We start from the raw sequence: 22,320 nt of genomic DNA on the forward strand, positions 1-22,320 counted from the left end.
GCATTCTGCTATCATTCACAGAGAACCATTAATAAATGAGTCTATTTATAAAGTGCCCCACCCTGCTGCATCATCCACTTTGCTAGGTATATACTTTCAGATGTGCAATATTTATGAAGTAGTCTGCCTCAGTGATTGCCTTCCTACACACACAGCTATTGCTGTCTCTTTTAGAAGAAAAAAAAAGGTGTGGGAAAGGGAAATGAACCCAAACAAAAAAGGGTTATGTAAATGTGCGGCTTCTTGTGATACTTTGAATAGTGGAAGTGGGTGTGAGATGCTGTTTTCAGAGGGCTGTACTATTGCCCATTGAAATGCAAAAGGTAATTTATTATATTTTTTCAAGTCTGCAAAATATTTTTTTTAACAGAACAGTGATGCTATAGTTATTTATGGCGCATGTTATGATTTTGGCTCTATTTCATGCTAAAAATATTCCAGATTCTGCACCAAGCAACTATGAATTCTGTAGCCTCTGTGTGTGCGCGCGCATTATGCAACACAAGCAGGTTTGCATATATTTGTTGTGTTCTGCTTTTAGTAGTTGGGGAGGGGCATAAAGTTATATATGGCACAGAAGCCCAACTCCTGATCAGTGTAAATTTTGCTTAGCCTTCTCACCCCCAGATTTCATGAGACATTTCTTAGCTATAAAGGGGGGGGGGGGAGCCACAAAAGCTGTGACTTGGTTGTTAAGTTTTGGATCCATTATGCAGTCTTGCGTTTAAGTAATTTGATAAGAATACACATTTCTGGTGCTTGTAGTTTAAAATACAGATTGTTTTATAATTCTATAAAAGGGGATAATTTTTAAAACACAGATTTTGGGTTTAGGATTCAGATTTTGTTGTAGAAAACAGCAAGTTGCTTAGTTACTTCAGTGTGATGATTGTCCATCTTATGATGTACTAGTTAGAGTATGTGATTTCCTCACAAACAAGAATTGAATCTCTTCAGCTTATTGAGGAATCACTGCAAACATGTGTTTTGTTAAAGCAGGTATCTATATTGGAACATGGAGAGAACAGTTTCTTATTACCAGTGCTTTTTCTCTAAAAAAATGCTTAGGGGTACTCATTTTTCTACTCATATTGAAATACTACCCCTCAATGAGGCCAAACTTAGATTCACAAAATGTTTAGGGGTATGCATACCCCTGCGTCCCCCCAGAAAAAAGCACTGCTTATTACCATGACCTAGTAGACACACATTTTCCTCACATGTGTTTTGAGTTCTCAGGTTGAAAAAGAAGTTGAAAAGACTCTCTTCAATTACTACTGTTATAATGATGTTTAAAAATGTGACCTAGCATATTTTCCCTTAGTCTGCAGACAGTGCTGCAGTGCTTGTGCTGTTGAAGGCGTTGTCAGTCCCTAAGAGTGAAGGTAAGATTTCACTCCTCAGAAGAGCCCTAATGGAAGTAGTTGAGCTGTCAGATTTCCTTTCCCCTTATAAAGCTGTGTAAATAGTAGAAATGAGTACTGTGCTTAGAAGCACAGTTTGGCAGAATATAGGGAATATGTGAGGATATAGCATAGCCAGGTAATCTTCCTCTGGGGCTCTGCTTTCTTTCAAGAGCCAGATGGGTGGAATATTTATACATGCAGATGACAGCTAGAGACTAATACTAAACATGGCAAAATAGTTTAAGAACTCTCATCATACCACTTTCCACCCACTGGAGCTGGGCTTATTGCCGGAACCCCTGTGAGAGCCTTTGCTTATTCCGGTTGAAAGCTCATATGCTTTTCACTCCCTGTTATAAAGCAACTGTATGGCAATCAAATCCTACTGACTTCTCTTCCATACACTATATTAAGGATTAAGTGATAATTGTCTTGGGCTAAATTGTTGTGTTTGTGGAACAAGGTCCAGTCCTGCAGCAGAACTATCTCCCCTCTCCTCCCCTTATGCCTTCTAAGCCTGCTCTGGAGGGTTGGCAGAACCCCCAGAACAGCTTTAGGAGGTGCACAGGGGGAGGATAGAGAAGAAAGTCCCGTTGCACAAGTGTACTTGTTCCCTGGACACCTACTCCATTTAGCACTGCATAGAATTCCACCCCACGTTTTACTACAAAGAGTCCTCACATTCTCTAGTGTGCTTAAGGAACTACCTGCGTTAGAAAAATCTTTCCATTTTGTGGTTGAGGAACTAAGAGAGTGACTATATTGAAAGCCACATCGTGACACTGCTGTGGGGACTCCTCTTTTTCAGGTCAAAGACCAACCCTAGTGCAGTGTTTCTCAAATTTGGGTCTCAAGCTGTTGATGGATCACAACTCCCATCATCCCCAGCTAGCAGGACCACTGGTCAGGGATGATAGGAGTTGTTCAACAACAGCTGGAGACCCAAGTTGGAGAAACGCTGCTCTAATGGCGCTCATTTTTATTCATTCTTTGGGCTTTGTCCTCATTCATCTTCTCCACTAGCCTTCAGATTAGTTCAAAGTTTAACAGTGAGTCTACCCATCTGTGTGTACATGTGTCATGGTAAAAAGTTCTAGAGGGGTCACTATGTTAGTCGGTTGCAGCACCTCCCCTTTTTTTACACCTTAAAACAAATTAATTATAATGTAATATTTTGTGGTCTAGAATCCATTTCCTGAGAATTGTTATCTTTTCTTAGCTGGTATATATCCAAATGGCCCATAGATCCGGTTAACTACTTGTCTAGAATGAATTACTTGTTCTAGGAGAGTGGCTAATTTCACATCTACTCTCAACAGTCCTGTGAGGTAGGTCATTGTTCATTCTGGTGTAACACAATATATATGTGATAGCAGCTTCAACAAATGATTAGAGGAAAGTGAGGGAAGTGGTTCAAATGTTCCTTAATGTGGAAACCACTAACCTGTAAGCCAGGCATCGCCAACATTTGGCCCTCCAGATGTTTTGGACTACAATTCCCATCATCCCTGACCACTGGTCCTGTTAGCTAGGGATCATGGGAGTTGTAGGCCAAAACATCTGGAGGGCTGCAGGTTGGGGATGCCTGCTGCAAGCAGTTCTGTATCAAGATTGGGAATCGTGCTGCATTGGAGGGAAGGAGTTTGACCAGCAGAGCGAGGAAGTATAGAACTGGGTTCCTAATCTGGTGAGACTGGAAACCAAGCCCACTTTCTGCTTTTTGTGGGGATTAGTGACTGAGCTCAGAATTTTAGATTTACTTCAGTACCTTCATCAGTCTAGTAATCAGTAATCTTAGTAGACTATTTGTCAGGTTTGAGATTATATTTCTATAAAATTCTAATAGATTTATATTAGAAAACCAAAGTTGGTTAAATGCTATGAAACTACATTATAAATCTTTAGAAAGGCCTCATTTTGTGGGTAGGGCAGATGAGTCATATGTAGAAGACCCTACATCTGGTCCCTGGCTTCTCCTATTAAAATGCTTAGGTGGCAGGTCTGGCAAAGACCTTATTCCTCAGACTTCAAAGAACTGCCACCTGTAGATAGTACTGTACTAGATGCACCAGTTATTAGACTCTCTATAAGCTTCCTCTGTTCATTTGATATATCCCAAATAATTAATTTTTGAAAAACAATTTTAAACATGCAAACTGTAAAATGTTAGTCTGGAAGCTGTTGCAGAATGCAGTGAAGAGCAAGCTGCGTAGAGTGTTTTGCTCTTACTTTGGCTCAGCCTCATTGGTTGCCTAAATCTGGACAGAGTTCAAAGCGTTGGTTGCTTTAAGAAGCCCTTACATAGTCACGGTCTTATCTAGCTTTGGCATCATCATCACTTTTGTCGCAGCTTCTTGCTTTAGTGTGATGGCCTGACATCTTTATCTCTGGGCAGTGTCTTTGACCATTTCTCTGGTGTTTTAATGGTTGGTTTAGAGTCTTTGACCTTCGGAAGGCTATTTAGTGCTAACTAGTGATTGGATGTCTATTTCTGCTGCTGTTTTAGTTATTAATATTTTCTTTTGTAATTTTTTGTGTGTTTTGGATCTTTTGTGAGCTGCCTCATATTGAGTCCAAACAATGTACTTTAAATAATAAATAAGATCTTATATCTGGCCAATGAGATATGTTAGGCCAATGAGATATGAGATATGTTAGGCTGAGAGATAATTTAAGGTCACCCAGGAAATTTCTTATCTGAGTAGGGATATGAACCTAAAACACTCTAACCAAAGTCCAGTTCTCTGGTGTATACCACAGTGGCTCACATTATGGATGCTGTTGTGGATCCTTTTTTTAAACTTTTTAATTGCTGTTGATGGTGTTTTAAAGTATTTTACTGATGTAATCACACTAATTATTTTTATATGTTCACTGCTTTGGACACAGCTTTGGCAGCAAAGAATGCAGTACAGAAATGTTTCCTGCTTTACAGTGCAAACCTATACATATGAACTAAGGTGAACTTCACTGGGACAGGTAAAAATAGGGTGGCAGCTTTCATAAGAAAAGGCAGTTGTGGGTACTTTTTGGGGTGGTGTTGCATGCATTGCATTGTTCAGGTTTTTTTTGGGGGGAAACACCACTTAAATTGAGTTTTCTTGATGTAAAAACTTGCAATAATGGTGTGCTGCTGTAGCTACCACAATGTGCTGTGTGGGAGGTAAGTAGGGTTGTATGTCAGTTTTGTGCTTTGTTATGCCATTCTGAGTGGGTACTGACACCTATAACAACTTAGGTTTCTTTTGATGTAGCTGGTTCCATGATGGCTAGAAAGCAATATTTTAAATAGTATTTTATTTATCATTTTCTCTTTTACAACAAACAACAGATTACATAAGAGCATTTCGTTACTTCCGTTCCCCTTTTTCCATGGTTCATTTTAGTTTTCTTTATCTAACTGCATATTCAAAAAGCTCAATCTCCCTTTAAATTCCCCCTATAATTTCATTTTAATTCATTTTCCTGCTTCTATTATTCAATCCGCTCATTCCGTCAGTTTTATCTGCTACTCCTATTTAGTCGGTACTACTGCTTAGAAAGCAACATGTTAATGATGATCATTGTTTCTCACCCAGTTGCATGACCTGATGTCCTGGGTATGTTCATTATCCCAATGAATTAAAGCACTTGTTTCTTGATGCCAGTACAGTGATCCTAATTGTTTAGCAAAATAGTCATAAGGTCAGACCTCTCATATTTCTGTTTCTGGAATACTAAATTAAGCAAGACAGTATAACACTGATAACCTAAGTAGCACATTTGTGAAAAGCAGGTGGATCCCACAGCCTTTGTTCTTTTCGGTAATTGGTGCTTGCTTTTGAATTTTAGTAAGCTTTTGTCTCTATTTCAAGTCTACATAGAGTATCTGGGGCTGTTTCTCCTTTAGGTGACATGATATCTAGGAGCTGTGTCTGAATGATATGGCAGTGTGGCTTATCATGTGGGTCTTGGAATTCGTGAAGACTCAATGATTAGCCCTATCATTAGTATATGGTTGCATTATCCCATCCATGTGGGATCACTTCATGGGAAAGTAGCTAACCACATTGCTACATCTAAAGGGCACCTGAGCATCCCAAGGTAATCAGTAGCTGTAGCTTTAACCCAGACATGAGAGAAGACTTGCCAGCTTGAGCCCTGCTTCACCCAAAAAGGATTTCCCTGACCCCTTAAAGCAGTCAATCAGAAATATCACTCGAACGTTGATTGCAGACTAGGGACACATCCTCCATCTTTGGTCTTTGCCTTTAATGCTGATCGTTTTTCCTCCCCACATCTCCCATTTATTCCTCCTGATTCCTTGAGCCTATACTTCGCTTTGCATCTGAATTTTTACAAAGGCTAGTATTCAAAAGTTACTTCGGAAATGAAATATGGTGTCAAATATGAACGGATAAAAGTTTCCTTGGAACAGAGAACGCTAGTTTAATAAACAATGAACAAAAGTACCTCCTTGTGGTTATAAGATCAGTTTGAAATTGAAATGTTGTCTAAATAAAAAGGTAGTATAAATTAAAATGAATTTGAGTATCTGTCAGCACCTACAATTTAGTTAAATATCAAATATCAACACTGGAGGTTTTAAAGCAGAGATTGGATGGCCATCTGTCATGGATGCTTTGGTTGAGGGTCTTGCTTTGCATTGGGTTGGATTGGATAAGGGTCCCTTCCATCTCTACAATTCTACGAGTCTATGAAACTTTCCTCAGTTGGATAAGATTGAGCCAAGCTAGGTATAGTAATATATTACTTCTTTATCTCCTTTATGTTTGCTTTGCAAAACTCAGCAAATGTGTTTTCATGCTTTTACATAAGCAGCTTTGGCTTTCATCCAAGTATTGCTGCACATATTTTAACTGTTACACATGTGAGAAGTTGCACTGACTTAAGTACACAAAAGACTGGTATTATATACCTTTTTGGATCAATAACTACAAAAAATTTTTATTTTGACTATGGCAGACCAACACGGCTACCTATCTGTAACTACAAAACACAGTGATTCACATTTATATCAGAATGTTATATTTGTTTCAAGGTAATTCCCCCCCCCCGCAAAAAACAACAAACTACTAGACTAGAAAACTGAACTCTACAACAGAAGACACAATTTGTTTATATCATGACCAGTAATGTGATGTCAGCATCTTGTTTAAAAATGTCTTAACATAGATTAATATCTTATTGGATGAACTAGCTGCTCTAAACTCCAATGTAGGGATGGGGAACCTATAGCCCTCCAGATGTTGCTAGGCAGTAACTCCCACCATCTTCTGATGATTGACTAAGTTGGCTGGGACTAAATGGAGTTGCGAGTCTAAGTACATCTGGAAGGTTTCTTACTCCTGCTCCAGTGAAAGCAGTGTTAGAAACTGAAGTATGAAAGCTAGGAACTAAATGGCACCTTAAACCTAGGTTATGGGCCCAACTACGGAATGTCTAGGCATTTTTTTAAATAACAAGAATGCAAAGCTGAAAATGAATGAACTGCAGCTAAATATTATGTTCATTTTTCACATGGTCTTGTCCTTCCCCTGCCCACCCCCCTAATATTCTTAAGAGGTTCTCTTCTCCAGTCTTCAAAGAGTAGCTGGAAGTAGGGAGGCAGAAAAAGGTCCTTCTTTTCTTCTACTCTGCAGTTTAAATCTGAAATCTTAGGTGCAGTACTGTGCCCAGAGCTCAGAAACTGCTCATGCTAATGAAATTCCCTGTCGCAAAACGTGTCTAGAACAGGCACCCCCAAACTCGGCCCTCCAGATGTTTTGGGACTACAACTCCCATCATCCCTAGCTAACAGGACCAGTGGTCAGGGATGATGGGAGTTATAGTCCCAAAACGTCTGGAGGGCCAAGTTTGCCTATGCCTGGCCTAGAGCAATGGGAGTTTTGAACACTCAGTTTGGCAGCATATTCTACAGCAGATAATCTATTAACCATGAAAATGTTGATAGAAAAATGTGACGACTATACCTATATATGTTTGGATTCATTGACTAGGACAAAGACTTTGATACTATTGAAACCTGGCCATTACAGTGGCCATTACAAAATTACAGAATTGATATCAGTTGCAACCAGCTACTACAAGAAATAGCAGACAAGGCAGCAGCAACTTATCATCTCCATATAAATACCAATCCAGTACATTTGAAAAGAGGCATAAGACAAGGAGATAACTTATCACCTGAGCTAATTTACTCTTTCCTTGAAAGATGTGTTTTAAAAGCTTTATTGGCCAGAAAGGGGAATTAATGTTAACAGAGGATCTACGATATGTTGATGATACAGTCATAATAGCTAAAATAAATCCTGGAAGAACTAAACCAGAGGTTCCCAAACTTATTTGGCCTACCACCCCCTTTTCAGGAAAAAACAACAACTTAGCGCCCCCTTGGGTTCAGTCCGATCTGCCCCAGGGGCAGGACCGGTGTCCACTAAATTAACTTGGCAGGGGGTTGGACTCGATGGCCCTTGTGGTCTCTTCCAACTCTATGATTCTATGATTCTATGAACTAAACTAAATTAAGAATTAAAATGGTAGGACTGAAGATGAATTAAGCCAAGACAAGTTAGAGAAATAGAGCAGGTTGAAGATTATGCTTAGGACAAAAAGCAATCATAAAAGTCTGAAGTTAAAAGGCACATCTGCAGGACATGTGCTGAAAGATTTCTCAGGCTGATGGAACATAGGAGTGCTACTGTGCAGACCATACAATTTTAAAAAAATCTAGGTGATGGCCACTCTTGCAGTGGGTGGACGATCTAAAATTGACAGCAGGCCTTATGATGCAGATAGCAAACAACACAGTGTTGAAGAGAACTTGAAGAAGTGTATATCCAAACTTGAAGAAGTGTATATCCAGAAGAGAAGGCCTTCTTCACTTGTTTATCCCTGGTATCTGTATCTACACATTTAAATTCTATTCCTTTGCTAGGCGCCTTGGTGGGAGTAGGTATGTTACTTCATAATTCAAGTCCCTTCTATTTGTAAGCAAAGGGGGAAAGGGGCTGCAGTTAGGAAAGCATGCAGGACTCTGTAAGTGGTATGAGAACATGATAATGTCAGGGCAGGAAGCACTATTCTTCCATTCTAAGAGGCAGGAAACTCTGGGAAGAATACGTTAAGTTCCCCCTATCCTAAGGTGAATGGCTTGGATTTACCATGCTTGAGGTAGGAAGAAAACATTGGAGCCCTTGCTTTTTAAAAATCTATATAACATCAGGAGATGTTTCCCAACACAGACTGTCAGTCAGTCAATCAATTAATTTCTACCATCCCCACTCCTGGAGGCTAGGGAGGCTACTTACCTACTCACTAAATTTCTGTGCCACCCTTCATCTGCGGATCACAGAGTGGTTTACAATTTAAAAGTTCATTTTTGCCTAGCGCCTAAATATACATAATGAAAATGTCAAGCAAGCCTCCCTGGGGAGAGGCTTCCACAAGCAGGGAGCCACCGCAAAAAAGACCGGCTCTCATGTTGCCACCCTCATCACCTCGTGAAGGAGGGCCTCAGATGATGATCACAGTGTCCAGGTTGGTTCAAATTGGAAGAGGCAGTCTTTGAGGTATTGTGGTCCTCAGCCATTTAAGGCTTTATAGGTCAAAACCTGGCGTGCTCTGGTCCATGGGGTCACAAAGAGTCGGACACGACTAAACGACTAAAACAACAACAAAGGTCAAAACCAGCAATCTGAATTGGGCCCAGAAACTAATTGTCACTAATTGGCAGCCAATGCAGTTGGGCCAGAATTGATGTTATATGTTCGACTTGACTTGCCCTGGTGAGCAGCTTGGCAACTGAATTTTGCACCACCTAGTTTCCAAACCGTGATTAGAAGCAGCCCCATGTATAACACATTGCAGTAATCTAACCTAGAGGTTACCAGAGCATAGATGATAGAAGTTAGGCTTTCCCTGTCCAGATAGGGGTGCAGCTGGGCCACCAGTTGAAGCTGATGGAAGGCACTCCATGCCACCAAGGCCACCCAAGTCTCAAGCGATAGTAACGGATCCAGAAGTATCCCCAAGATGCATATCTGCTCCTTGAAAGGCTACAAACATGACTACCACATACCCAGAATATATAAAATAAAAAAAAATCCTTCCAGTGGCACCTTAAAGACCAACTAAGTTAGTTCTTGGTATGAGCTTTCGTGTGCATGCACACTTCTTCAGATACCCTGAAGAATATCTGAAGACTATATCTGAAGATATATCCAGATATTTGAAGAAGTGTGCATGCACACGAAAGCTCATACCAAGAACTAACTTAGTTGGTCTTTAAGGTGCTACTGGAAGGAATTTTTTTATTTTGACTATGGCAGACCAACACGGCTACCTATCTGTAACTGGAACCAGAATATATAAGTTTGCTTCAGATAGTCAACTGACATTTGAGTTTTCAGAACTTGCTAGCTAGTTCAGAATCTAATTTTTGCCACTTTATTGCCACTTATCTAGATGTTTATTATATATTTACACTTTTGCACTTGAACAAAGTTGTTAAGACACCCTGTTGATCTTGTACTGTGATGACATTGACAATCTATTCCTACGCTTTCCTGTCTTAGTATGCTTTTAGAGGGCTATATTTATGCTTTTGATGTTAGGTGCCTCCAGAAAGCATGCATGCAGTCATTGCTATACCCTTTATAACAGTTTGTCATCACTTCACTTTATAGCATGGTGTGCAACACTGAAAATATTTGGGTCTCTGTCATATACATTTCAATACCATTGGTGGTACTTGTTGGGTACTTTATCCATCATGAGAGTGCTAATAAATTAGCAAAACATCGTTACTTTTCTGTATTCAAGAGGCCTGCTCTCTGGAATAATTTCTGGAGATTTGTGTATGAGTCGAAATGCTGAGCGCTGACATCATTAGCACTACATTAAAAGAGCATGTGAACTGTTGTCATAAACAAACAGAAGTTAACTTCGGAAACGTTATGTGGTTTGTCATGGGGGAAACATGGTTTCTGAAAACACACACTGCTACTTTGAAAGCTTTTCCCACTGCTGTATATCCAGAAAGTATTTCTCATTCATGTCATGTACCCACTTGTTTGGCATTTACCCAGAAATAAGCAGTAAATTGTTTTGGAAGAGTACATATGCACTTTCTTGTGAAGAACTTGGTGTACACTTCTTAGCTGAAAGGCAACTGCTGGGAAAGTCAGTATTATTCTGATATGCGGAACAGGAGTTCTTTGATCTGAGAACATAGACCCAAAGCACTTAGTCCACCTTGCTACCACAACAGTAGAATGAGATGCATTTTCATGATAGTACTAATGATAATTAGAGGTGATGCACTTTAATATATCATTTCTATTTGAGCAGGAACTATAGGTGACTTGTGGATAGTATGATGCGTTTGACTTACCCTAGCCTTGCAAATCACCTTGGCAAAAAAGTTACTAATCTGCACATAAAAGATTAGCCCACCCTACACAGGTCAAACATTCCTTGCATATAATTAAAGTTCTCGTTTAAGACTAATTTCGTGAAAGCAGTTTTAGCTTTACGGCCTACTTCTATAAAATACTAAAGTAGTGAATATCATTATATACAAATACAAACAATCCATATAAACACTCTGAAATCACCACATAATTTTGTTGCAACATGTATCAAGATAAGTTTATAAACTCTTTTGAATCTTAAAAATATTGGGTGATAAGGGGGTGATATGATAGCCATGTTCAAATATATAAAAGGATGTCACATAGAGGAGGGAGAAAGGTTGTTTTCTGCTGCTCCAGAGAAGCAGACACGGAGCAATGGATCCAAACTACAAGAAAGAAGATTCCACCTAAACATTAGGAAGAACTTCCTGACAGTAAGAGCTGTTTGACAGTGGAATTTGCTGCCAAGGAGTGTGTTGGAGTCTCCTTCTTTGGAGGTCTTTAAGCAGAGGCTTGACAACCATATGTCAGGAGTGCTCTGATGGTGTTTCCTGCTTGGCAGGGGGTTGGACTCAATGGCCCTTGTGGTCTATTCCAACTCTATGATTCTATGAATAACTCCATTGTTCACATCATCCCTTCTGAACCTTGTTTCTCTTTTCCGTTTCTTTGCTATCTTCCCCACAATAAATATTTTTAATGTAAGCCCCCTAAGGCAAGCGATCTGTCTGCAAGCCCCCATATACTCTGGTACTATTCCACATATACTCGAAATATTAAGAGTAATATGGTGGTTGCCTGTGGGCAGGCAGTAGGCAACAGTCATAGTTTAGCCGTGGGTGGTTCAACTCGTGGCCCAAGGTCCACATGCAGCCCTCAAGGCCTTTTTGGTGGCCCTCAACAACATTTGACCCTCAGCCCCTGTGCTGTTATCCCAAAGCCTTGTGGGTAAGTGAGGTTCTGGGCTTTGAGAAGGAGGCATGGAAGCTTTGACAGGGTCCTAGAGTCCTCCTACCTATCCAAAGCCTAGTTAGCCCTTTTCCAGCTTTTGGAAGGAGGTTGGAGGGCTCTTAAGAACCTGCCAGAGCCTTGCACATCATTCCCAAAGAACGGCATTTCAGTTACCGTAGCTATACTTCGGAAGGCAGCATGAGGGCTTGGGGGGGGATGTCAGATTTTGGCCTCCCCCCAAAAAAACAAGTTGTGTGCAGCCTCCAGGTTCCATGCCGAAGAGCTTTTGCAACCACTTGGTATGAAAAGTTGGGCCGCCCTGGTTTAGCTGGTGATAATATATAATGTTCAGACTAACTTGCATGCTGAATCACTGACCCCAATATATAACAAAACATGATAGTAAGGGATCACTACTATACAATCTATTAGATACACAAAGTTCAAAAACCTATGATAAAATATTAAAAAATATTGTTGAAGTTAAAAGCAATATTCTGTGGAGACAGTATGTATAGTGCCTGACAGTGGTTCCGCTCCTTGAGATCCCTACTGCTCTCTTTTCATCCTCAACCAGCAACAGAAAAGTAGCAAATACTGAGCACAGTGGGCCAATTTGGATTGGGACTCTGGCATGGGGATGTAGTGGGGCTTTAACTCTATGCACCTTGATGTGGCTTTGGTCAGGATTGGTATTTGCAGTTTGCTTTGTCAAGAAATGATCCATTGGAGTGAATGTTGGGACCATGTTGGATTACATTGTGCCATAGCAAGGGGCAAAAGATAAAAGTCCCTCTTACACTCCCCCAGAAAACGTTTCTCTCTGGATCAACCCCCTGCTTGTTGGGGGTGGGGATCCATTGGAACAAATAGGAGCCTATTTTTCAGTGCAAATTGTAGTGAGGGGCTTGTGTGTGAATTGAATAGATGGTATGTGTGAAAGAGAATGAATGAATGGGTGTGCTTGCATGTGAGCATGACTTGATGGAATGGGGTGTGTGGCTGCGGAGTGGCACTCCCTTTCATCACTGGTATGTGGCCCCTGACACATTTTATGCCTGAACGGATGCAGCCATCCCAGGAGGAAAGATTCCCATCCTTGTGTTAATTGGAACAGGCCCTCTGCTCACACAAAAGAATACTCCTCAATGTTCCACTTCATTTGCTGCTTCTTGGTTTGTAGGAAGTCATAGTTTTCTGTTAAATCTGAACAGCAAGGTGTGGTTTGTTTGCCGTGCAGACCAGGTCAGATTCTTGTTTACACACTTCGTTTGCATGGCAAGTGTAAACCATATTTTGCTAATTCAAATATTTTTGGCCCCAAGACTGGAGAATAGTCACCCTGAGGAGTGCAGCAGCTAATTCATCTCCTGTAAACTAGAAACATTTATTGAAGTGTTAGAGAAAATCCTACAAATAAATAAATAAATCTCTAGATGACATCATTCTTTTCTGGAACACCATACCAGATCAGATGGAAGCCCCTCTTTCATAAAATATATGCAGTGGACTTGGTTATAGTTGTGACTCCTGGAAACAAGTGAATTGTGCCATTGTGTTGACCATTTATGTGTTTGCCTCATGTTTCCACTTGAACCTCATGATCATGCGTAAGGATACATGTAAGTACAGCGTGTAACCCATAGGAGAAACTAGGACATGTAATTGATTTGGGGCAGGGGAGCAGAGCATATTCACCCAAGGATTGCAGGATGCCTGTTGCAAAATGAGGAGTGTGTGGGCTTGTGTATGCACAGACCTGACTTTCTCCCTGAGTCTTGCAGGTCTGTGAAGCACAAGGCCTTCATTCTTGAATAATCCCATGATGATATAAAAGGAGACTGCCATGTATGCATTCCTGACTTCATGTACAGTGGTACCTCGGGTTACATACGCTTCAGGTTACATATGCTTCAAGTTAAAGACTCCGCTAACCCAGAAATAGTACCTCGGGTTAAGAACTTTGCTTCAGGATGAGAACAGAAATCGTGCAGCGGCGGCAGCAGGAGGCCCCCATTAGCTAAAGTGGGCTTCAGGTTAAGAACAGTTTGAGGTTAACAACGGACCTCCGGAACAAATTAAGTACTTAACCCGAGGTACCACTGTATTATTTGACCTGCATCCCAGCCATTATATTTGGAGGAATTGCATTCATATGATAACCACTTTAGCCTTTTGGGAAGGAAGTGAACGGCAATGCAATGACAGTTTCAACATATTTGTTTAGCTAAAAGACAGATAAATATATTAGCTAATAAGAGATTGAGGCATATTTTTATAAGATTTCCCTTTGTGCTTTGTGGTTTTATGAATGTTTATATGGTTTCTTTCAGTATTCATTGCTCTTCTCATATTTTGGTAATGCTTAAAACTTTTCTAAGGTAGCAGTTACAGATAGGTAGCCGTGTTGGTCTGCCATAGTCAAAATAAAAAAAATCCTCCCAGTAGCACCTTAAAGACCAACTAAGTTGGATTTTTTTTATTTTTTCTAAGGTAGGTGATAATTCAACTGAGACTGTTCACAGCTCATGTTCCTGGCTATTATGATATACAATATCTAGTTATGGAGCCATGTTTCAATCTTGGGTATGAGAAAGAGTTGATATGAGGGAATACTGAGGGAATGATTTGCTTGGAAGTTGCAGTCTTGTCTCTGGACAGTGAAGTGCTAGGCTTGGTGGCTTGTGCATCTCCAAAATTCTGCAATTTCTGATGCTCTATCAGCCTTGTCTAGGCTTGGTTCTTAGAGATTAAAAATATGTTTTCTGACTCCTTAAAAAGGAGAGGGGTATAAAAGAAAGGGGTCTTGATAAGAACCTATCAAAAATCTTTTACCCAGCCAGATGGGTGGGGTATAATAATAATAATAATAATAATAATAAATTCTTCAACAGTCTGTGAGCAATTACATACTTTTTTGCTCCACAATTCAGAATAGATAAATTCAGGTCTTAAGAGTCATATGTATTTTGCTGTTATTATATATTCATTATTCAGAATAGTTACATCCTGCTTTATAGCCGAGAAGCTCTTCAAAGCTGCTTACAAAAGATTCTTCAAATAGAATCACTCTGCTGTCTAATGCAGGAATAATAATAAAAAAGACACATGAAACAGCATATTCAGGCAGCATTTCCTGCTCTTGTACTTGTTCTTTCCCCTGTCTAAACCTGTTGTCCCCAGAGATTTCTGCTTCATCTCTCTCTCTCTTCTATTTCCTGTTCTTCCATCTTTATGACAATAGTGTCCCTTAATGACCCTCACTGTGCTACAGCCAGTGTTTCCTGTTGCAATAAAGGCTTTACATACACAGCTGGTTAGCCACTGTGAGAATAGGATGCTGGACTAGACAGGCCTTTGCTCTGCTCCAGCAGGGCTCTTCTATGTTCTCATCCCCGAACCCAGGTCTATGGCCAATTATTCTTCTGGTTCTTACCTCTGTCCAGCAAGCAGGGTTACTTCCTAATTGTGTAGACAACCGGCCTGAAATCTATATAGAACGGTTAAATCCAAAGATCATTCATATTCCACTGTGTGGGAGATCATGCCATGCCAGGCATGCACAACATATGATCTTAAGGCTGAATGCAGTGTACTGTATATTGTGGTTTTGCAGATGTTTGGCAGCCTGGTTGATTGAATATTTGATACATTGCATTCAGGTTTTTTTTTTCTGAGGGGAGAGCTACAGATTTTGCCATCTTGTACGAAACTCTTACTTTTCTAAAAGGTGTGAACTTTACTCAGAATATTTTAGAGGCTTCAAAGCAATCCAGTACAGTTGTTAGTTGAAATTGTATGCACGTCCCCATTTACAGATGACTGAAACATAGTTGGATACTTTTATTTCACTATAGCACTTTAGGGTGTTGTATATAATGTGGAATTTGTATGATTGCTTAAAGACTTCTTTATGTGTTAAGAATAAGATACATTCTTTTTTAAATAGATGTGAGATTTCTTTGGGAAACTTCTTCAATAACTATTCATCTTCAGTAATTATGGCATGAATACAGATTTTGTTTCTAAAATGGGTTCAGGTAGAATAAACAATGAGAATCTACGAAGAAAAACATCACTTAAAGATGTATAATATACTGGAAGAGTGTGCCATTACCATTTACCTGTTGTGATTAATACAAGCTGTGCTCTTTCAAACAAAACCCACAAAAACCTAAAAATTAATGTTGCTAAGCAGATGCAAGTATGATTTACAGTCTTCTGTCACAACTATGTCCATAGCCCAGTTCAGTCAATTTTGTCCTCTTATTTTCCCATCGGAGCACATCAGTTGTTGATGTAGCAGTACAAAGTAGGCAGGAATAACCAGCTGCACAAATAGAAGATGAGGGATACCTGGCTTACATGTGAAAATGATCTAGGGGTTCTTAGTAAACCACAAGTTCAACATGAGTCAACAGTGTGAAGCAGCAGCAATAAAAGCTAATGCTATTCTAGGTTGCATCAACAGAAAGTATAGTGTCCAGATCAAGGGAGGTGTGTGTGTGTGTGTGTGTGTGTGTGTGTGTGTGTATCCACCCACACCCACAAACACACACTCTTTGCTTTCCAGTTGGGGATGTTCCATCCCAGGTAGCTTCCTTGACGGCTACTGGCCAAGTGCATGACAAGACGGATCTAGTTAAATCTGGGTTTGGTGTGTTGGTATACAAATGGGTGACTGAAAATATTACGGTAAAGTGCAACCAAGAATCCACTGAGCTTTGTTTATTTCTTAAGAGTCTGAGCTGTGGTTTGATTTATTTACACTTACTGCAGATGTTTTGATAAAAGCCACATTAATAAAGTGCAAGCCATTCTCTTGCATAGTAACAATTTAAATATTTATAATAATACACAAACTATTCCCAAGAGTGAAGTTCACAAAGCCACAAGCTGAACAGTTCAGCTCCCCGTTAAGTAAACATATCCTGTCTGTTTTGTACAGTAAGCACTGCAGTTCAGGTTCGTGTTTTCTTTAAGCAACATGTTCAGCATATGATTAAACTTCTGTCTTAAAAATAGCTTAACAGCAGATCTTTTTGTCTCTGCAGATCTTAAAGGACAAGACATCATGGGAGCATTTTTAGATAAGCCAAAGATGGAGAAGCACAATGCCCAAGGGCAGGGCAATGGACTACGTTATGGGCTAAGTAGCATGCAAGGTTGGCGAGTTGAGATGGAGGATGCGCATACAGCTGTAATTGGCTTACCAAATGGACTTGACGGGTGGTCTTTTTTTGCTGTGTATGATGGACACGCTGGATCCCAAGTTGCCAAATACTGCTGCGAGCATTTATTAGATCACATCACAAGCAATCATGATTTTAAAGGCCGTGGAGCTTCCCCATCCGTGGAGAGTGTAAAGACAGGAATCAGAACAGGTTTTCTGCAAATTGATGAACAAATGAGGCTACTTTCTGAGAAGAAGCATGGTGCGGACAGAAGCGGGTCAACAGCTGTGGGAGTCCTCATTTCTCCTCAGCACACTTATTTTATCAACTGTGGAGATTCTAGAGGATTACTTTGTAGAAACAGAAAGGTTTATTTCTTTACGCAAGATCACAAACCAAATAATCCACTGGAGAAGGAACGTATACAGAATGCAGGTGGTTCAGTCATGATTCAGCGTGTGAATGGCTCCCTCGCTGTGTCTAGAGCACTTGGAGACTTTGATTACAAATGTGTCCATGGGAAAGGCCCTACAGAGCAGCTTGTCTCACCTGAGCCTGAAGTTTATGAAATTGAGAGATCAGAAGATGATGATCAGTTCATCATACTGGCCTGTGATGGCATCTGGGATGTTATGGGAAATGAAGAGCTGTGTGAATTTGTCAGATCAAGGCTTGAAGTCACTGATGACCTTGAAAGAGTTTGCAATGAGATAGTCGACACCTGCTTGTATAAGGTAGCCAGAAGTTTTATGTAGGATATATTGAAATGTGTATTATTAGTTGTAGTGTTGGCAAACGATGGATACGGCTGATGTTGAAAGTGGTACCTTGTCAATCACAATTTTAGCTGGCTTTTGACTCCCTGGGACCAATATTGAACACACATGCTTAAATCTAACTTGCTTTGCTACTAGGTTGCTGGATTTTGTATGTAGGGAAAAGACTGTAGTTCATTGGCAGTTAACATTTTGCAATCCAGAGGTCCAAGGTTCGATCCTCAGCATCTCCAGGTAGGGCTGGAAAAGACTCCTGTCTGAAAATCTGGAAAGCTGCTGCCAGTCAGTGTGAACAATACTAGGCGAGATGGACCAATCATCTGATTATATAAGGCAGCTTTCCACATTCTTTGGAGAAAAACCTGTGCATTGGTAAATTATTTTAAGCTAATGATCTCACATAGAGAAATTGGGCATCAGCTCTAACTTTACTTACTAATATTTCTCCATCACCACACTTTTCTTAAAATTAGTATCATGGAGGTTTGGTGGCAGCAGGTCAAAAGATACATGCAATAGCTGTTGTATCTAGTTTAGGCCAAATAGGCCTTTTATTGAAAAACTGTTTCCTCTTCTATTTTGTAGGTTAGCTAAACTACTCATTCCTCATTTGTTTCATTAACCTTCACTTTCATAAAAAGTTGGAGACTATGCCTTTAATAAGATCACTCATTGTGCTTTGTTGTGTTACTAGTATTGCAGTTGCAATCTGTATTTTGCCAAAAGGGGAGCCAGAATAACTCATGTAAGCTTTGAACAAAGTGACTTTGTTGAACAAGAGTTATAGAAGCAAATGGATACTTGCTTACATTCAGTGTTGGAGTAAGAAATTGGTGAAAGTTATGATCATTAGCATTTTCTTGTATTAATGTAAAGAACGTTGTCAGAATATTATGCTGGAAAATAGAACTTCATCAAACTCTTTTCTTTTTCTCCACCCCTCCCACTCCAGGGAAGCCGAGACAACATGAGTGTGATATTGATCTGTTTCCCAAATGCACCAAAGGTATTACCAGAGGCAGTGAAGAGAGAAGCAGAGCTGGACAAGTTCCTGGAAAGCAGAGTAGAAGGTGGCTCATTTAAAAAAAAATAAGTAATTTTATTTCTAAACAAATGCCCAACAGCTAAGTCCTAAGCATCTATAAGCGTTTTCTTAAATTCTTAAGTGCCATTCAGCATTACACCTCACAAAAAGGTACTTTTCTTGCCTTTTTGGATATGTGTAGTATGTCCTGTCAAAATAGGTGTCCTTGACAATTCTTCTTACACTGGAGAAAGATTTGAGTATAACATTTATTTTGCCAGCAATAATTCTAGACTGTAAGCAATTTTTGATCCTGGTTGCTGAGAAGACAGTTAGCCATCATAATACGATCAAATTTAAATTAATAGTTTATTAATATCTGTTATGCTTGTGTAATAGTAAATTTGAAATCAGTACTGTCATAGATAATTTAATCTGGTATTTTGCGTTTCATATAATTTTGTGCCATATGGTTCAAAAGTGGTTCTGGTTTAAAGCATGAATTTGAAAGGTGTTTCACACTGTATTATAGTGCCTTTGAACATGTGCAGTGCAATCCTGTGCATGTTTCCTTAGATGTTCCAGTATGTTCAACAGGACTTAGTAAGTATGTATTGAAACTATAAGTTGTAATATATGTTTATTTCCAAAATAAAGAAACCATTTTATTGTGAATGTTGAGTTAAGTAAAAATTAGATTTTAAAAAACTGAATTTGCTGAGTGCCTGTGGCAAAAAAGTGACCAATAAATTTGATTATGGTGGTGGTAATAATAATAATAATAATAATAATAATAATAATAATATAGTGTAATGGACCTAAACATAAGGTGATTACACCTTAAAGGCTCTGAAGTCTTAAGTCCCATGCACTAACATGAAATATTTTTACGCCTGCCATATTAATGAATGAGTTTTAAAAAATCTCTTGCACTTTATTTTTTTATTCTGTAGACGCTTAACTGTCCTGAACATAAATGTTGTTTATTTAATATTTTGTCATCTTGAGTTGATTCAATGGCTTGTTTACTGAGAGTTGGTGTAATGTAGTACCTAAGAGACTGAGCTACATATTAGGAAGTCTCTGATTCAATCTCATTTTGGCCATGAACTTACTACTCTTGACCCCCTTTCCCTTACATTTTAACTAGAGGGATCATAATATTGAACAATATTTTGGGGTGGTTGTAAGAAATACAGCAAGATTATGAATGTTAAGCACTTTGAACTCTTGAAAGTTTTATTCAAATCCTCAGTAGTGGTAGTGATGTAATTTTATTATGCTCCTATTATAGCACATTCTCTTTACACTGGGAGAATTGCAGTTAGTGGCCACTGATACTCATGTTTTGGAGTCACTTTCCATGAATGTTACAAATTGTGGCGTATGTAGTATTCAGAAGGTAACTTGGGACAAGGAATGTTACGTTTGCAATGACCTAGTAAGATGTTCATCAATATTTAATAGATTAAATGAGAAGAGGCATTAGAAAATAATACTTGTGTTTTCTTGTTTGTCCACACTTTTTCATCCTTGGGAACCAAAGTAAAGTGTGGCAAAACTGCACCAGAATTTTGCAAAAAAAGGCTTGTTCTACTGCAGCTCTTTGCCCCTCCTGAAAAGTTGCTTAGGAAGGTTTGGGCATCCAAGCAGTATTTGATAGATAGGAGGAGCTACAGCAAGAAAGGAAAATCATCTGTCCTCATCTATAAGTGTGGAAGCACTTTGTATGCATAAGCTTATTTTGATATCATCCCATATGACTGAAACCATTTCACTGATGAGTGTGTGTGTGTGTAACAAAATCCATGTTCATAAATGAAACTTGACCTTACAGTTCTTTCTTTGTGTAAGTGGAATTAGCTAGACTTTAATTTGTGAATGGATGCCATAGCTGCGATCCAAAGGGGCAGTGTGAATATACCTCAGCATTTTGAAGATTTTCTGTTTAGTCCCCTTTGGAACTCTTGAATTGCTCTTTGAATTTTCCTGAGTTCAAAAAGCAGTTTGGGGATTTGCCACAAGATCAGTCTTAAAGGGAGCTGCCAGTTATATACAGTGTTGTCATTTACGCTTTCTTGCATTATTTCCCTATCCTACTTTTAAAAACTGAGGTGTGTCAAAGATCAGTTTAGGCATTCTTGGGACCAGTTCTGAACTGGAAACTGTCAAAAGTTTCAAGCATGCCTGTTTCTATTCAGTGTGCTGTGAGTGGAAGGCAACATGTGCAATTGTTCTCTGGTAATGGGTTTCCGGTGTCAGTGTTGAATAAACTAACTTTGAGTCCCCTGCCAACTCTATAGTTGCATCTTTCTCTTTACCTCTTCCCCCCTGCAGCCCCTTGTATCCCCTTCCCCCAGAAAGCCTCTTTGTGTCTGGAGCTGCAGTGAAAGGAACCAGCTTTCAGGCAATTCCCCCCTTCCTCAAATACTGCTGCCCTGGGCACGACACAGCCTGCAAAATTTGATGGGTCCTCCAGCCCTCAAGTGAGGCTCTTGGGCGGGAGGGAATGATCCGTGGCACAAGTTTTCTTCCTCTCATACAGTTTTGGATTACAACCCAGTGTCTTCTGCTTATGTTCAACATCCAACAAAGTAGTTCCATATATGTAAGATTTTCCGTTTGCACAAAAGAACTTCCCCCTACTCCTCCCTCTGTACTGACTCCCAAACTGTTTTGGAGGGTTGGGGTGAACATGCTGTGAAGGGGACACGGGGGCTAGTTCTATTGCACAGTTCTTGCGCTAACGGAACTACTTGGTTGAATAAATTCACAGGAAAATAGAACTGACTATGTAACTGTTGAATAATTCAAAATGTGCTTAATAACCTGTTTCTGCAATCTCCCAAAAATGCCCTAAATTAGCGTTTTTGAAATTTGAATTATAATTTTAAAATTGACCTGTATAATGAAGATCTGTAAGCAGGCCCATGCAAGGGGGGGGGAGAGATCCTGGGTGAGAGCTAAGCTGGCCAGGGGCCCCCACCAGGGACTGACTGATTTTTTGTTTGAGTTTATAACTTTATTCTAACAAGACTTTAGCCCCAGGCCTCAGAAAAGCTCTGGACAGGCCTGTCTGTAAGCAATTTTGCATTGTACAGATCAAATTGAAATTTTAAAAATGGTAGCTGAAAACAGTATTACCATTATATGGCTACTGAAATGGTGTAAATCAAGTGAGAAGATTGGTCACATTTTAATTTACAGCCCGACCAGGCTTAAGAGCTTGTACTTTTGACCCAACGTACAAGGAAAAATACTTAATTTCACCATTCAATTTTGTTTCTTTTTGCGAAGGAGCTATGTTGGTGACCAGTTAAAAAAAATATATATATGGCAGTTATGAATTCTGCTGTCTGTTCTAATCTATTTTATATCAATGTCAAACAATTTCAGCTGTAATTGTGTAGTAAATAATACGAATCCCACCTGCAACTTGCAATACAAACTACATATTTGAAAAGTTTATTCCAAAAAAATACTTCAAAGATTACAGACAATGAGTTGGATCTGGAGTTGCACAGAGTTCAGTTCCATACACTGTATGCTCCTGCAGGCAGAAAAAGATAGAGG

General features: G+C 39.5%; 1 protein-coding gene across 3 annotated transcripts in view; it reads left to right on the forward strand.

The window, feature by feature from the left end:
- Window positions 1–22,320, forward strand: part of PPM1A (protein phosphatase, Mg2+/Mn2+ dependent 1A) — a 35,980-nt gene that overhangs the window by 1,741 nt on the left and 11,919 nt on the right. For all 3 annotated transcript variants that reach the window (XM_083519767.1, XM_083519765.1, XM_083519766.1), the window contains exons 2-3: window positions 16,828–17,681; window positions 18,676–18,793. In XM_083519767.1, the coding sequence (XP_083375893.1) occupies window positions 16,848–17,681; window positions 18,676–18,793 (952 nt within the window). In that variant the 5' untranslated portion in view covers window positions 16,828–16,847. The remainder of the gene's footprint in view (window positions 1–16,827; window positions 17,682–18,675; window positions 18,794–22,320) is intronic.

Source organism: Podarcis liolepis, assembly GCF_965112155.1.
Source record: "Podarcis liolepis genome assembly, chromosome: 1".
Classification (NCBI taxonomy): domain Eukaryota; kingdom Metazoa; phylum Chordata; class Lepidosauria; order Squamata; family Lacertidae; genus Podarcis; species Podarcis liolepis.